Source organism: Priapulus caudatus, unplaced genomic scaffold (assembly GCF_000485595.1).
Source record: "Priapulus caudatus unplaced genomic scaffold, Priapulus_caudatus-5.0.1 Scaffold13, whole genome shotgun sequence".
NCBI classification, from domain to species: Eukaryota; Metazoa; Priapulida; class Priapulimorpha; order Priapulimorphida; family Priapulidae; genus Priapulus; species Priapulus caudatus.
Window position 1 is genome coordinate 1,223,798 of NW_014577074.1, and position 17,791 is coordinate 1,241,588.

General features: G+C 41.8%; 1 protein-coding gene across 2 annotated transcripts; it reads right to left on the reverse strand.

The window, feature by feature from the left end:
* Positions 1 to 6,282: 6,282 nt before the first annotated feature.
* On the reverse strand, positions 6,283 to 12,668 carry LOC106808627 (cyclin-L1-like). 2 transcript variants are annotated; one of them, XM_014811433.1, is made up of 7 exons: positions 12,105 to 12,668; positions 11,027 to 11,260; positions 10,603 to 10,737; positions 10,283 to 10,373; positions 9,122 to 9,261; positions 7,986 to 8,297; positions 6,283 to 6,936 (listed from the first exon to the last, which is right to left on the reverse strand). In XM_014811433.1, the coding sequence occupies exons 1-6, from the start codon at positions 12,612 to 12,614 to the stop codon at positions 7,989 to 7,991; spliced, it is 1,419 nt and encodes a 472-aa protein (XP_014666919.1). In that variant the 5' UTR covers positions 12,615 to 12,668; the 3' UTR covers positions 6,283 to 6,936; positions 7,986 to 7,988. The 2 variants fall into 2 exon arrangements, with proteins under 2 accessions (XP_014666919.1, XP_014666909.1); XM_014811423.1 differs by having other exon boundaries at positions 6,283 to 8,297.
* Positions 12,669 to 17,791: the final 5,123 nt, after the last annotated feature.

The following is a 17,791-nucleotide window of genomic DNA, read 5'->3' on the forward strand; positions in this document are numbered from 1 at the left end:
CACCGCCGTCGTGAGCAAGCGACAGCAACATATATACTGTACACCCGCGGCGTGTTTGCGCGAAAGATGTACCCTGCGTATCATCGGTTCGGGGGAGGGTTAACGTGTGATTGATTGTAGTGGAAAGAGAGAGATACCCGCGCGCGAGAGAAAGTGCTCATTTATGGGTCAAAAAACGCGTAGGTGAAAGTGAACCCTGTGCGTCGCTGCTCGAGTCCAGTAGAATGGAGCTTGCCACACAGCGCAGACGGTCGAACACGCGAGAGAATGCAAACAATGGATTTAGGTTTTTGGGGCATTGAAAATTACGGCACAGCACTCCGCGTTGGCCCCATTTCTGTCGCTGGTTTTGGTTTTCGTGAAGGTCTGTACAGTGGTGAAGGTAAATGGATGACCATGTGCAGTTCCTTGAGTTGGCATTGGTTCACCTTTGCTATCACAAACCTTGTCGCACGACTTTGTTGGTCTGTTTGCAAATCACTATGTAGTTAACCTTGCAGGGTCTTGAATTTTGTCACCCAAACGTGTATGACTTGACAGTGCCCATGAATGCGCGTAGTGTTTTACGAAAATGTAGTCAATAGTGTGCTGCGATACATGCCTGCTTGGCGGATCACAAAATAATTATGTGACTATGGAAGCATGCAAGCATTAAACATACGTTTTGTGGAAGGATCGAAGCAAAACTACAACGTAATGTAATTCCTAATTTCGTAGAACCTATAGGATCAATTCGTATTTTCGCCGTAGTAGAGCAACAAGGTATAACTATTATCTTCAATATTGTGGTTATACCAGTCTCGGGCTTTGCTGAAGCCATGTGGTATGATCGAGGGTTGAATGATGTCATCAGACGGTGACCTTAACTTGCATGTACTCTCTTTCACAATACTGATTAGTGTCCACGTGTATGTAAGCTACTGGTGTCACAGTAAACACGCCAGAAGTACGTATATCATAACAGATTTGCTATAATATGCTATGAATCTTATGATCGATATAATATGGTAAGATCTACATCTGTTATCTATTATAACGCGCTCCTAAACCTATGTACGTGGCAAGTCAATATAAAAAAGTTCAGGGTAACACTCTTGCATTGTTGAGTAGTACGGATAAAAGTTAGGGGCCAGACGTGATGCGGCCATGATGCCGAGGCGCGCCGAGGATTGACACTGTGTCTTAACCAATCACAGCCTACGCCACACCAGTCTTTTATATTTTTAAAGATGGGGACCCATTGGACCACCAAATCGCCGATCTCAGGAACTAGGGCATTCTGCTATGTTAGAACGGTTTCCTACGATAGAGTTTGCAACAAATACGAAAATAAGTTAACACACTGTTTAGCGCAATGCGCTACGTCCCTCTGTTGCATTTTCGCATCTCCGTAATCAGAATAAGCCCCGCCTTCTTCGTTGATGGACATGAACGGGGCATCACCGACGTGACCAGTTACTGTACCTACTGTGTTCCGCCAGCCTGTTTACTTTTCGTAAATAATGAAATGGCCAGCAAATTGAAATGAAGTGGAAAATTTTCTGCATTTTCACTCGCTGTCGGAAGTGAACGAGTGCGTCATTCATTGAACATTGAAGTTTTTCTTCAAATTAAATAATTCCGAAAATTCCTAACCGCGCTACTCGATTGTTTTTGCCAATGAACGTAGCTGTGTGTGTGACGTCTTGCCCGCGCGCTTTATGCTTGGCTTAGCAGGCTATTACCGTATATATGTTTCACATACGTTCACCTATTTTGCACACAGGCGGTCGATCATTGTGAAAAATTGTGTGAATATTTATTTTTATTGAGACGTTCCAAGTGCCTGTGCTTTCAACAGTCTTGTACGTCAATGCACGTGCGTCAAGAGCCACAAACTCAACACAATTTCATCTCTGTTATTGTTTACGCCTGAATGCGTGATTGATCAGGGAGGGGGTGCATGTAAGAGGGAGACATTTTCTTTGGGGTTCCGAAAAACACAATTCCACTTGACAATTTCATGGCCCATTTCAATTGGAAGCTCTGCATAATGGACCCCCAACAAGCCCTTTGACTGACTAGTCAAGAAATTCAAAGGTCTGTATATTGCTCTTATTTAGCCGCCGATAGTTTGTATTTAGAACAAAGTCTTCATTGTTATCTTTTAAAACTACAGACCATCCGCTGACCGCTGTAGAGACGTGCGCCGGGCCTCGAATTTGGCGCACGTCTCCTGCGGACAGCGCTTCATACTTGAACATCCCCGCGGTCGCGTGCGCATATCCCGCAGAACTGCGCGTCTCATCCGCGCGCAGCTTTCAGGATCAACAGAAAAGCTGTGCCACGCAATCTTGTATCATGTCTCTCTGGATTTAGCAGTGAATGTGGAATATAAAATAAGAGCATACGTAATTCTCTTGTTGCTATTGTTGACTGGCAGTATACTATATATAGTACACAGTATCCCGTCTCGTTCATGCATGGTCAGTTCTGTATTTTATACATACCAGTTGGTCACTGTTTTGAACCCTCTTACCCACATTGCATTACTGAAATTTTTGGAATTGATTCAATATAGTTGTCTATGACTTGTCATGCAATTGAAATTGTACGTATCTAAAATTGGGTGTGTGTAATGTTTCATCGCCGTGCCACAATAAGATTGTTATATATTCATAAGGAAGCTTTTAAAGAAAATAAACCAGAGTTTCAAGTAAAAATGTGTATAGTCATCATATGTTTTGATCGTTGTGAATTTTCTTATGTAGATGACTCTTCTACATCTACATCCACGAGTAACCCCTACTGGTACCAGCGATTGTCCGACACAGGGGGTAACGTCTCTGCCGGAGGTGGGGGGGGGGTAAACTTACATTGCAAGTAGGGACCTAAAACTAGGCTATCCAATTTTCCCAAAATTTCAATATTTAAAATGCCATATTTAGCGTTTTAACAGGAAATAATTGTTATATCTCTATTGACATATTGTAATACATATATCACATACACATATAAATCAGACCTTCATCCTACTGATTGTTTTCACAAGTTACTGTGATTAGCATAGCACTACAAATGAAACACGACTGCAATTTCTTTCATAGATCGGTCCCCGGCGAGTTACTTTTTTCCTGTCGGGGCTGGGGAGAGTTGTAGCCCCCCACCACAACGTCCCTGTAGCTTTGTAATTTGCACAAGCGGTTTGTCACTAGGTCTGCCTGACCACAGACATGGTCTAAGAAATAGTCAGATAAAGCTGAGCTGATGCCCGAGGCTGTACCGACTCTTCATGCAGGAGCAATGCGCAGTGTAGGTGTTGCTTATCTTGCTTATCGCTTTCTCGTGATTTGTGTGGCCTGCTAGATTATATCCAGGAAGTGGCGCCGGATTCGAAATGGGTAATGAGCGGTGCAATTTCACGGTATCAGGTCACCGACTGAGCGTTTTACTAAAGAAGTTCTCGGTAGAAGTTGGTTGAATTTCACACAATACGTACAGGCCGTAGCCAGGGGGGGTCGGTGACGACCCAAGCAAAATTTTTGTTTTGAATTTGCAAGAATTTACTTCAGGTCGTCATTTGGTGTAATTATTGCAAATCTCATCGTGGAGGGTGATCGTGAACACCTCCTACACCCTCCCCCGCTCGGTGCTTGGCTCCCTGCCTGGTCGCGTTCGCGCCGGCAGGGCGTGTGCAGGGGGGGTCAAAGGTCGGACCCCCCCCCTGCTCGCGATGAAAAGCATCTGAGGGGGGTATTAAAAAGTTTTTGACCCCTTGCGTGTGAACTTTGGGTACGGGTTAGAACACCGCTAGCTGTACAATCTGTACACGCCCTGCCGAGCAAAGTTGCAAATTGAAAAACGTCCCCCATTATGTGGTACGGGCCTGCAGTTAGAGTACAAAGTGCCGCGGAACGACGGGCGCTATTAACGTTCTACTGGCGGTGATCTGTGGTGAGTGGTGGGATTCTAGTAAAGCTGTTGTCAAATGTGTTACTACGCCCGAACAGTGGAGGCAGGGGATGGTATCGGGACTATCTCAAGGAATGTCGTTGGGCGTGTTATGAAGTTGCCATGAGATGGGCGCATATTTAAGTGTATTAGATTAATGATGGAAGTCCCCTGTACGTAGTTGACATTTTGACATGATGTAAGCATCTCCATTTTAGCAAGTACAGGTTGAATGAAGCTGCCCTGTAGTATATTAAGCAGGCCAAAATCTTCCACCGAGTCTATCACCCTTATACATGTGGCAGTGGACTAGTTACTGTACAACTGACGTAGCGAATGCATGATTATACGATTTAAGGGCATACTTGCTTCAACCAAGTTAGTTTAGAAATTTACTGTGAATTGCGCCTCTCATCCAGGCATGTATTGATTTACTAGCAACACGGCAGTCAAATTCTTTCTAGACAGTAAAATAATCTGTTTACCCTCGTCTTGAGGGTCAAAAGTTATCGACACTTATCCTTCGCTGTCAGCAAAGTACATTTTGGTCTTTCAATAAGCTAAATTTTAGGTCACGCTGAACAAAAGTTTTCATCGTCGTAGCATGTTCGTAGTGTCTATCTTGCCTTGTGCCCATTACTTTGACTGTGTCTTCGCATGTCCCGCAAGGGGATGGCTTTTCCCTACCATGATGCTATACCGACTATCACGAGCCTGGTGAGGTGTTTAGATTTGCTGCGCATTCTGCTTTCTCCTATTACTTAAGTTAGGGGGTGTTCTCCCGTTTTTACACCTCTTGACCTTGGACCAGGCTTCGACATTTCCAACTCGTTTTGGATTACCACCCCCCCGTCGAATATACGTACGTACGTCGGGGTTGATTTGGTGCAATGTGACGGAGGACGCGGCGATCATTGCGATTTACAAGCTGCATCTGCTGACGTTCAGATGAGCTAAAATCAGACACCTGGGAATTGGACTTTCGATCTCACTTTTTAATTGGCGGTTTTGTGTTGGCAGTGATATCTGTTTGTTCTTACATGCACGTAGGGATAAACTAGGCTATCCAGTTTTTCCCCAATTTCATTTAGAAATTGATATTTAGGTTTTACAGAATGTATTGTTATAATTCTATTGACATATTGTATGACATATATACATACACATATAAATCAGACTTATCTATGTTGTTTTCAAAGTTCTGTGATTGTAGATACAAATGAGACGACTGCATTTTTTATGATCGGTCCCGGCGAGTTACTTTTTTTCCTGTCGGGGTGGGGGATTGTAGCCCTCACACACGTCCTGTAAGCTTTGTAATTTGCACAAGCGGTTTGTCACTAGGTCTGCCTGACCACAGACATGGTCTACAGACAACTACGTCAGATGAACAGCATGAGCTGTGCCCCGAGGCTGTACCGACCTCTCTCATGCAGCGAGCCAAATGCGCAGGTAAGGTGTTAGCTATCTTGCTTATACGCATTCTCGAATGATTTGTGTGGCTGCATCAAATTACTGATCACAGAAGTGGCGACGGATTCGCAAATGCTAATGCACGCGGTGCAATTTCACGTATCAGGTCAAACGACTGAGCATTTCTACTAAAGAAGGTTCTAGAGTAGAAGTTGGTTGCCACCTGGGAATCTGGACTTTTCGAAAACTCAAACTTTTTAAATTTAGCAGGCTTTTGTGTGTATGCGTGCATAAGTGCTGTTTTTTCTTCATTTGTTTACTGTATTTTTGTTTCACAATGTTCATTCACACATAATTTCAAGCATTACACGCTCTTTTTTGGTAGTGAAAAATCTTTATGTTTACATTTTTGTCAAGTGTTGACTGCTCGTTTTGATAAATAAAGCATGTTGTATTTGCTAATGAATAAACTATCAAAATTTATCTGTTAGTCTCTTTTTCATTTCTCATTAAATTTGAATTTTAAAAGCTCTATAATGCCCGTTCGCTGTAGTGAACCCGCAAGCACCCTGCTTCACTCAGTAGTCACACCTCTAGTGGTTACTCGTAGAATAATACATACTGACTACTGACTAGCATGGCTGGATACATAGGTCTGTACATGCATGTACACTCAGCATCTCTGCCCACTCAACAACTGATGCGTGCAGAGGCAATCACAACTGTGATTCAGTACCAGGTGCTGAAACACGCCGTGAAGAGAAAGGATGTTAGTGTTTGATCCTGACAAAATCTGACTATTCAGTAATAGAGTTGCAAGAAAATCTCTCTGTAGATCAGAATTCACTGCTCACTAGTGCATTGATATGGTTTTTAGTGGTCAAGGAAGTCTCTACTATGTGTACTATAGATGTCACATACCCAATTTACACTGCCAAGTAAAAGAATTTAGCACAGAACTTGCTTTATTATAGTTATTACATTCTTTGCATCGATTATTCAGTATAAGCATACATTTTATGCACAGAAAGATAACTCATCAACTATAACATACACAGGAATCTACACACAATGTCATGATGCACTAGAGTGATTTGAAGTTAATTTTTTAGGTTTAAAGATATGTAGATGTTTAACTCAATAAATTTATTAAGAATCCTGTGATAAAACACTTGTGTGATTCTTATCTAAAAATGCCACTCATTTGTTTATGGAATGCAAGTTGTCATTTTAACAAAAAGGCACATTTCCAAAGCGACAGCTGGTCTTTCACATACAATTGCATTCGTGAAAAAAGAGGAATTGTACTTTTGAAACTTATTTTTATCTTATGTTCAATACTGTTATATATATATAAATTTTACAGCACTGTGCTTAATTTGCATTTGCAATTTGCAAGTACTCTCAGGAATTGCTGCACGAATGTTAAAATAACGCCATTTAGAACAATAAAGATAGTTTGGTGTAGGCCAATGAGACTGAAACTGAACGTGTTGTATATAATATGTAAAGTTGTTGAATGTAACCACAATTTGCTCTTATTATCTAGCTCTGGCAGGCTCATGTAGATGGCAGCACCTGCCTGGCACATTACTGCAAATGAATAATTAGTACAGATTAGATTGGCAACTAGCAAATACCCGCACGAATCGGTTACTATATTATCAAAACACGTTTAATTTTTAAAACTTAAATGCACAATACAATTTTCACTAGTCGTAAAGGTTGTTTAAACATATATGCTGCTGAAATATACAGGTCTAATCACGCTACTATACTGTGTGGTACTTATATTAATTTTATCAACACACTTTTCAATAAATTTTGAACTATTAGTGGTTGACAACACAAAACCAGCCCCTAACTACATTGAGGCCCATCGAGGCGCCTGCCTTGATACTTTTAAAAACTGAATAGGCAAAACAAAAACCTAACCATAGCCAAAGTATCATCCATATATGCCTTAATTTGTCCTAACATTGTTGAAAATAGCCATAGTAGTTAAATTCAAAATTAGCTTTTTTGCCATTTAACTGGCTGAAATACTTACTGGAACATGGTTCCTATTAATGTCTTTCATATCAATACTTACGATGCTGTAATCATTAACCCGTAACATACCAATTTCCCGTTTCAGGAAAAATGTGAGATTTGAACTTCAAATGATCATCTACCATCCTGTTTCAGGGTGTTAGGCACATTAGGAATTTTTCTGCTTCACAGTTTCTAAATATCCAACAGAAATTGCAACATGTGGGCAATGACAAAGCAAGTGATTGTTTAAGCTATCCACAATTATCGATCAACACGGGTACCCCTTTCAAAAGCACGTCCTTCCGCAGAAGGGTGGACGCAGAAGCCCAAGGGATAATTACTATACACGTTTGTCTACTCCAGTACAGTTTCAAACTGAGGCTTCTTAACACAAACCTACAGATTCCCACAAAACAATGGAGTGCTGCAGAATCTTTGTGTATCTGCTTTTCTCTCGCTCTTCCCTTGTACTCGCTAGAATTGCACCTGCTACATTCCACAATCTGCTGCACCAAATGATATCATGCGTGGTCCTTCTGTCACGTTACGCCTGCCATAGAAATGCAAACATTCTTTGCCACGTTTTCAAAGACATGCTATCAGCTCACCTGTCACCGCCGGTAGCGCTCACGGTTCTTGTGCCGCCGACCTTCACCCGACCTTGAGCGTGACCGCCGATGACTTGCCTTGTCCTTGTAGGACTTCTTGTGCACACGCTCGTCCGGTGAGCCACTGTAGGAACGTGTGCGTGAGCGCTTGTGCTTCTGCGAGTGACGCTTGCTGTCCTTGTCGCGATCGTGGCTGTGGCTGTACGTGCGATCGGCATGCTTGTGAGACTTGGGGAACTCCTGGTAGCCACGTGGCAGCACCTTGTGCTTGTTGCGCTTGGGACTCGGGCTCCGACTGTCGCTTGCCCTCGACTAAAACATCATCACACCGTAGATAAGTATGCATTGAAGTCAGGATTTCGAACAGTCTTCCTGACTATTCTCATATTTCCCGACCATTACAATACCTACTGGTATTGTTTTTATGAAAGCAAGTGCATACAGGAACAGGAAGGCTAACATATGTTAGAACACCTGCCGTTTTTACTTCACCAAAATATGTAACGATTGAAATGGCTCTGCTGACTTCTCATTGACGCCGTTACACAATCATGACACTTCTTTCTTACGAGACCTAGTCCCTACACTTTCTTAATGGTAACTTGCATAGAGTAATAGAGATGCTGTACCAGTCTAGAACCACATCACTCAATGAGATGTACTTGTACTTTTGTCATGTGGTTACCAATTACCGGGCAATTGTCACAGCCCTGAGGAGGGTAGCTGTGTTATTTGCTATTTTATAACAACATCATAACATGAACAATTTTTATACTGGAGTAATCAATATGTCCATTAATAAGCGACACCTAATTTGTCAACATTTATTATGTTTTTGTTTATTTGAGAGATAATTTGAATGCTATTGCTAGTTATTACCTTTACTGTTATGACAATCTTTGTGATATCATGTTTATGGCAATTAAGATTTTATTTCTATGAATACTAACTATGACGATGTTCCACAATGCTAGGTGGAGGAACAATAATAATGGAGCAACGAAAATGTGACCATAAGGTTACGCACTTATAAACAATACAAGCTTTCAGTTATTCTAGTATTCGGCAACAGAGCCATATTCTTTCTTTAACAACTAATGTTGTCCTTAAACAACAAACTATTTCAGCTTCCTCACCTTGTACTTAACAGGGGAATGGGCTCGCTTCTTCTTTCCGTTCTTGTGGTGGCTGTTGGCCTCCTTGTGTCCATTGTGCACATCCTTGTCTTTCTCCTCTTCAACGTGTGGTGAAGCAGTGCGAGACCCCGGCGAAAATCCTGAGACAAACATAGAATGCTGTTGTGTACAGGTCGACAGCGCATGTCCAACAAACACAGGACACGAGTAAAGCTTTGAATAAGCATTTATGAATCTATTCTTTCAACAGAATCCACTGCTTCACCAGTAAATTGTCATTGATGCAATGCCAAACCAGTACGCATGTGAACTAAATCTAAGAATGTTGCACGTTCTATATTAAGCCTGGGACACACCATGCACGTCCGCTCAATCGCTTTCAATCGCTCCGTCAGACCATGTCCTCAGAAAATGTCTAAAATCTGCCTTGTGCCCCATTCACCTTTGACCTGAATTTATTCGCACGTCCGCAGTGATCATATCCGCAGCAAAAATCGCGGCGAAAATATTCGCACCCGCATGCGATAATTGAGCGGACACACCATGCAAATCTATTCGCACGTCCACAGCGTACACACTACACGCGTTCTACTGGCGCCACACGGCTCCAACAGTCATGTGGTCACGTGATTAGCATACTGATCAATGATTCGCTGCATTATAACAATCGTCCGCACGTCCGAAGCGAAAATATCAAACGTTTGATCACTGCGAATTACGTGGATGAAATTCGCCCGTGCTTGAGCGGACACACCATAAGAATTTTGCTGCGATTTTACAATCGCTGCGGACGTGCGAATAAATTCGCATGGTGTGTCCCCCGCTTTAGATGTTTACATTTTTGTATTAATATTTATTACGAAGGGACACTAACAACAATGTGACATGAATGTTCGCATGACAAAAAACGCAACAGAGTAAAAACAGGTTTCAGTGCCACAAGAAATGGCAAATTTCACACAAATTTTAGTCACACAAAAACTAAAATGTTGAAAGGCACACCAGCAATGAACAGATCAGGTTCAACTTTGTAGGTTGTGAAGACAGCACTAAGCTGTGACATATATACTGTTACTTCTCACAGTATTGTTTCTGTGTAAGGTATCATATTATGATATGTTGGTTTAGTAATTCTTCCCACATTGCTCTATGTACACTTGCCTTCACTTGTAGCATTTGGTGTTCCTATGGTAGGGGCTCCCTCTTTTGCCTTCAGCTTCGCCTCTACTTGCAGTTTTCTCAAATCGTTCACCTGTAACAAATATAACCCCACAGGCATAAGAGACTTAACATAAATAATAAACCTTAGTGTGCACCATCAAGGCATCCTTCTTTTAAAAAACAGATTTGATTAACAAGTCACCGTGAATTAAATATAAATATTGAAACACTCTAAAGCTACAGTGTACATTACGTGGATGGTTCTATTCCATTTTTCACACAGCTTTCTAATGAATTTTCCTGGCAGTTATTACGCTCACTTTCTTCTCCAGATCATCCCATGAAGCCTTGGACCTTGCATAAAGGCGCAGCAGGGTGAGACAAATCTCCTGAATGTCTTTCTCCTCTACTGGGGTGAACAAAGAAAACCAAGGCGGTCTGCTCGGCAAAACGACCTAAGAATAACGTTTGCAGAAAAATGTTAGACGACCTTATCTAGGAATATGGCGTATATGCCAATGACATATTCCTTACACATATAGCTTACAGGAAATTGTGATATATTTATTGTAGCACCGACTAGTAATACTGTCAGCGTTAAACTTCACAGTTTCGAAACACATATCATACAGCTGATTTTGCAGGAACATTAGTAGCTGATCACGCGTTACAAAGCGAGGACGCCCTCGCACGGATGCCCACACGCATGGCAACGACAATCGGCGACATGGGAAGGAGTCGCACCTTCAGCTGTCGTGCGGCGAGGTATATGCACGCGCACGCGATCGTCTCGGGACTGTATCGAACGAACACGTCCGTGCGCAGGCTGTCGTTCATGTAATTCCAGGCCGTCTGGATGAGCTTTGCATTCCGCTCGGATTTGAGCACCTGCAGGTAGGTGACGATCATCTTGTGCGGATGCTTGACGTGCACGCAGAAGCCTAGCTCCTTCAGCACTCGCCGCTCGGCCTTGATCACCTGCGGTAGCAGATTGACGACGACAAGATTAAGCAAAATCAGCAGACAACATCATTAAAAAATGAAATGCGAACAGTTGATTATTAATCACACCGCAGACGACTCCATTAAAAAGTGATCGTGAAGAATCGATAATTAACACGTTCAACGCGAAACACGAGTATACTCGTTCAAACCTGCAAAACGCACGGCCGCGAAACACGAGTATACTCGTGGCAAAAAAAACGGGTTCTTTTTTTTTTGGAACGTTTACTATGTTCTCCTATAGATGGGACACCTCCTGTACACTTAGAAATTCAACAGCGTAACTCTATAAACCCCAGTAGTAGATGACATAATTTATACAATACTTTACTGTTGTTTGGAAAGTTATTTTGGGAGTTTTTGGGACTGAGGTAATGCTTTTGGTTCACCTCGCCAAAGCGCGTTTGACTGCCGGTTGTTGTGAAGTTGTTTTGATGTCTGAGAGTTGTGTTTGATTTGATTGATCACGGGTGTTGTTTTGATGTCTGAGAGTAAGTTTATATCTATATTATACTAGCCACTAATTATAAATAATTTTATAGCTAGTTAAACCTGCCAAAAACATTTTGTGTAATAAGTGACTAAGCGGGGAAAACGCGAAAATCTCAGCACAGGGCGGTATGCGCATTGTTAACCATGCAGCGTTGAACGTGTTAAGCAAATCAGCAGACAACTCCGGTTGAACGGGAACGACGCATTCGGAAATCGACACACGCCGGCTCGCGTTTCGGCGAACACCAACCAGCCATTCCAGCCCCCGCTTAGTGCACTAACTAGTATTCTGCTCTAAACCACAGAACGGGTGAATGGAAGCACTCACCTGGTTCTTCAGGTTGACGTAGTTCTGATCGAGGATGAGCGGAGAGATGGGCTTCGAGCCGCGTATCTGTTTGATGTGGTGAAACACGTTGATAACGTCGCGCACCCTACGCGGCGCCTCCTCGATCTTTGATGCAAGGTTGAGGCATCCCATCGCGTAGTGCTCCATGTTGTGCTTCACAAACGACTTTGCATAATAGAAGCGCTGGAACAGCACCTGCCCGGTCGCCATGGCGACTTGCGGCAGCTTCAGCAATATGCCGGCGGTCTGGATAAGTTCGCAACCGAGGATCCGCAATTCCATCTCTGTCGCGGAGTCGAGTCCGTCCTGGGCAGATGGCGTGCACTCGATTTTTTCTGGGGGCACGAGGCTATTCTCCAGCGTTATGATGATGTGCCCATACTTCCGTTCTGTGACAGCATTAGTTGGTTTCTCTGACAGCGCCATCTTGTCATATATTTGGCTCACACTTATAAACTGAGAATAATCTAATCCAATGCTACGAACCATGCAGCAAGTTTCCTATAATTTAGCATGTGATTGAAATCATAATTTGCTAAACCTGGTGGTGTATATTCGTAGTTTCAAGAACTAACGAGTTAATATCCTACATGACTCCACAGAAAATCAATATAATTGTTAATAAATCTCTTCTAGGAAAAATGACAAGTACAACATTACATGGTTCAATGCCTTGACGATCAGGGTATGATCAAACCAACACTTCTCCAACTTTGAAACAGTATCTGGGTGTGTGTAGTCAAGGTTATCAAACAAGTGACTTCTCATAACATACTGTTCATAGAAGAGCGAACGGAAATCGTAAACCCACTGCAGCAGTTCTGCTGGTGATGGCACTGTTGCAGATGCCTGAGCAAACTCCTGAATGGACAAGTCTAATGAATTCTGCACAGATTCAATGGCATCTGCTTCCTTGGATATCCTCTTCTGTATCTTGTGCAAGGATAGCAGGACAGATTGCAATGTCAGTGTGTAGGTTTCAGCCTCAAGTGTTACTTTAGCTGCCAACCTGTCCTTGAGATCTGGAAACTCTTGCAACAGTGTACACGAGGATGGCGTCACCACAGAAACAGTCGACAACTGTTCACAGATGTTCACAAGACGTTCGAACGGCATGCGTGCACTCTCAGAATGTGATTTCCAAGCAACTGTTTCAGACTGCAAAAGCTTGAAGAACTTCTGAAGTTGGACGTACAGAGTACTGACCGACTCAGGCATTTATGACTTCTTATTTTGCGTAGCACTCTCGCCTAATTGGTTGTGTCTCCAAACTCTGCGTAATCCAGGTTTAAACCAAAGTATGCCAACATGTTCTTCGTGTACATTGGCAAGAATGCATATGTAGTATAAAGACCCATGCTAAATAACGATACAACCACGGTATTGAACAGAACACGCTCCCATGGTTCTAACATATACAGAGCCGTGTTCAAAAGGTACTGCAGGTAAACCCATGACACAAAACTGGACAGCCTGGAATAATACCCTTGTTGGTAACGGGTAGGACTGTTTTCTGAATCGGCCATGCCAGCAATGTAGAATCAGTACCTTGTATTTGTATTCCAATGGTGCCACATATGCTCTGAAATGCAATCGTAATGTACTTGTTAGTGTGTGAACCAAGAACCACACATATATCAGTCAGTTCAGTCTTATCAAATATACTGGTCAGTGATGGATATCACATCAGTTATAGTTACTGTGGTATGCTCATTAAGGCCAAAACAAAATATAGGTGTGGTTACGTTTTCCCGACCGACCCTATTTATTCCCAGCGACCCTAAACATTTTAATTGTCAATTTTCTTTAAAGTAAAAAAAAATAAAATAAAAATGAATTGGTCAGTTCCTGCTTCAAAAGGCACAACGCACATCCTTCGGACATGGTTCGTAAATAAAATATTTCAAGAAAATAAAATGTTTTCCCTACCTACCTATCCTATTTTTTTCGGCATGTAACGGTAACCACACATATATTTTGTTTTGGCCTAATGCAGATATTGATTTCACCTTTGTAATTTACTTATCAACCAAACCAAACATTTAGTAGCCAGTTCAATGTGTAATAACTGATTCAGTCTGTATCAACATGAGAATGCAAGGGAAAAAATGCTTCAGGCACTGACTCTTGATATGACTGAACTTTTGGCAGGAAAGAAATATATGTCAACAAGTGTTATCAAAACCATAACTTAAGTTTACTTGCCACTTGATTCTACAGTACACTCACAATCAATACCACGGAATTAACCAATACCACCAGTTAAACAAGTGCCGCAGTGCGACAGGGCTCATCTGGTGTCTGGTGTTCTGCTGATAAATTCATTTGTGCATAGCAAGACGTCTTATACATGTATAAGTCTTCTTTATTCTTGTTTGACTTTCGTAGCCAATTCGAACAAATATACCGCTGAAACAAAAAAGTTTTTCAATCGCTCCGTCCGACCATGTCCTCAGAAAATGTCTAAAATTTGCCCTGTGCCCAATTGACCTTTGACCTGTGACCTCTTTTTTCGTGAATTTTTTCTTTCTCCACCAAAAAGTGTTGCTAGTTGTAAGCTATTGGAGTACCCTGAAATGGCTCTAGATTGCATCTCAGAGCTTACAATTTTCAAAAATGTTCTGGCCCCCAGACCCCCATAGAAGTCCCCGATGTGTACCAGACTACCAGTCTGTCTCTCTGCTGTCAAAGTGGAAAGTCGTAGTTACCAAGGAGCTACATATAACAACGATGTGGCGTTTCCTTAATTGTGAGCCCCCGGCAACGAAGAATAAACAGTCATCCGACGAAAGGAAGGAAAAACAGAGGGATTATGATTATGGACATTGATAATGACTAATAAACATAAGGAAGAACATGATATGCTGTTTTATTACTGTAATTTGCTCCAAAATTGGCGGGCCTGCAGCTTTTAGAAGTTATAGGCCCTGCAGGCCTACAGCTTTTTCTGCTCGGTGGCAAACACTGGTCTATAGTACTAGTAGTAGTAGAACTTGAAGTCAATGACAATAGAAAATCAGGGTACACGTTGTTACCTAATAACCCCGTAAGTAATGATAGTCTTCAAAGTCCACGGGATAACGAAGATGGAGAATCCGGGAAAGACGTTGCTAAGCCATTTTTGGGAAAACGTTACATGCGTAACACGGACTCACTTTTGATGTAGATAGAGTGCAAAACGACAGTCATCTACACTATGTTAGTATATTCGCATCTGTAGTGTAACGTCATAAACTGATTCATACTACTACTAGTGTTACACAATTAGTCGGCCATCTAGAGCCTGCTACTGGTACTACTAGTAATAGTACTACTAGTACTACTAGTAATAGTACTACTACTAGTACTACTCGTAATAGTACTACTACTATTACCACAGGCACTTGAAGCATTTCAATAAAATATAATGCTAACTAAATACGAAATCTATTTACTACAAAATTCTTAATGTTTCTATAGGCCTACTCTCTTTCACCTATTATTGCTGATAGTTTCCTACCATTGCATTACCGGCTGCCATTGCTCTAGCGACGCGACTGTTGCACGCTTACACTAATATATAGAGCAGGTAAGAAAGCGCAATCCCAAAATTCGCACGACGCTCGCTGCATTTCACACGATTTCAACACAAATACACATCCAACAGCTTCCATCTTTGTTTCTCCTTCAAGAACAGTGTTCACTTGTTATAAAAACATAATGTTGCTAACAACGCTGCTTTCCGCTTCCCAAAATGCAGTGCGCCGCCTTTAGCCATGTACTTAAGTTTGTAACATCCAGTGCGCAGTGCTAGCGAACGCGAGAATTTCGTCGGTCTTTGTGTGATTTCGCGTGACACAGCTCGGTTACGAACAGAGACATTATGTTTTTATAACAAGTGAACACTGTTCTTGAAGGAGAAACAAAGATGGAAGCTGTTGGATGTGTATTTGTGTTGAAATCGTGTGAAATGCAGCGACCGTCGTGCGAATTTTGGGATCGCGCTTTCTTACCTGCTCTATATTAGTGTAAGCGTGCAACAGTCGCGCCGCGAGAGCAATGGCAGCCGGTAATGCAATGCCAATGGTAGGAAACTATCGGCAATAATAGGTGAAAGAGAGTAGGCCTATAGAAACATTAAGAATTTTGTAGTAAATAGATTTCGTATTTAGGGCGCAAATCCACTTTAGGCACCTTAGGTATCACGAAGTGATGCACAGATTTCTGTGTATCATCAACTGATGCACAGACTTTCCGTATATCAAGGAATGATGCAAAATCCCTATTAGTAATAGGACGTTAAAAAATAACGTAAATAGGACGTAGGTAAATCCCTATTAGTAATAGGTAGTTAGTATTACCCTAACTCTAACCCTAACAGTAACACCATTCGTGATACCTAAGGTTATACTTTATGACTTAGGGTTAGGGTTAGGGTTAGGGTTTTTGCATCATTCCTTGATATACGGAGTCTGTGCATCAGTTCATCACTTCGTGATACCTAAGGTGCCTAAAGTGGATTTGCACCGCGCACAGTGACAGTGTCAGTGGCACACGCCATTTGATTTGACAACACACTTACCTTGCATTTTACTACCTACACATATAACGCCGAATTAAATACTCACTTATCGACCGCCTGCTTGCTTCAGGGTAATGCCAGAATCTAATTTAAAACACATAGAGGGGAAAGGTATGAAGATAACGCAGAAATCACACTAAAACTTAAATTTTTTCTATCGTAAACGCGGCCATTTTGCGATAGTGGCGCCTCTACAACTTCATCGTCATCGTCGTCGTCCACGCATAAAACAATATGTGATTTATGTGTTTTACGTTATTTTATGAATGTTTTTCTTATGTTACGCATACACATATTTTTATTATACATACATATTGACTACTTTGCTATATTAATTTGACCTTTTTTTAAATACACTCCTAATTGTATTACAATCAAGATTCTAGAGCCCTACCAAAGATAGCTCTAGTACTATAGCCCGCTTACATTAACTGCCGCTGGCCATGCCGCTGCCGCTGGCCTGCCGCTGGCCATACATTAAATGCCAGCGGCAGTTAATGTAAGTGGCTATAGTACTAGAGCTATACCAAAGATAAATACACAAAATGCATTACACGAGATTTTGGTCCTTGAGACATTTGGGCACTTTTTATAACAGCAGCAGCAGCAGCACCATAAGCAGCAGCACTTTGAACAATCAGATTACTATCTTTGCAAATTGTATTTAATTTTACACTTTATATTTTGGCATAGCAGCAGGAATTTTTAAAATCAGAAATGAATATAGTCTTGACAAGATTAGAATCTTTACACATTTTTTACACAAATTATTCATTTGTTCTACAATTTGATGCACTAGTAACTCCGCTGCCTCCAACGTTTCAACTTTTTCAATTAGACGTTTTAATATTATGCGTAAAACTATTATTATACCGGTATATATATATGTATATCGGTGTGTGTGTGTGTGTGTGTGTGTGTGTGTGTGTGTGTGTGTGTGTGTGTGTGTGCGAGTTGCCCTATGGCTGTGGTAGTAGAGAGTTCCAAGCCTTAATTTCAGTAAAAAAATTCCCCATTACACCCAACTCTTGGTGTGAAAACGTACATCTTAAGCCTGCCGCACACGGTGTGTTTTGTGCTGCGCCATCGGCCACGCGTGGCTGAT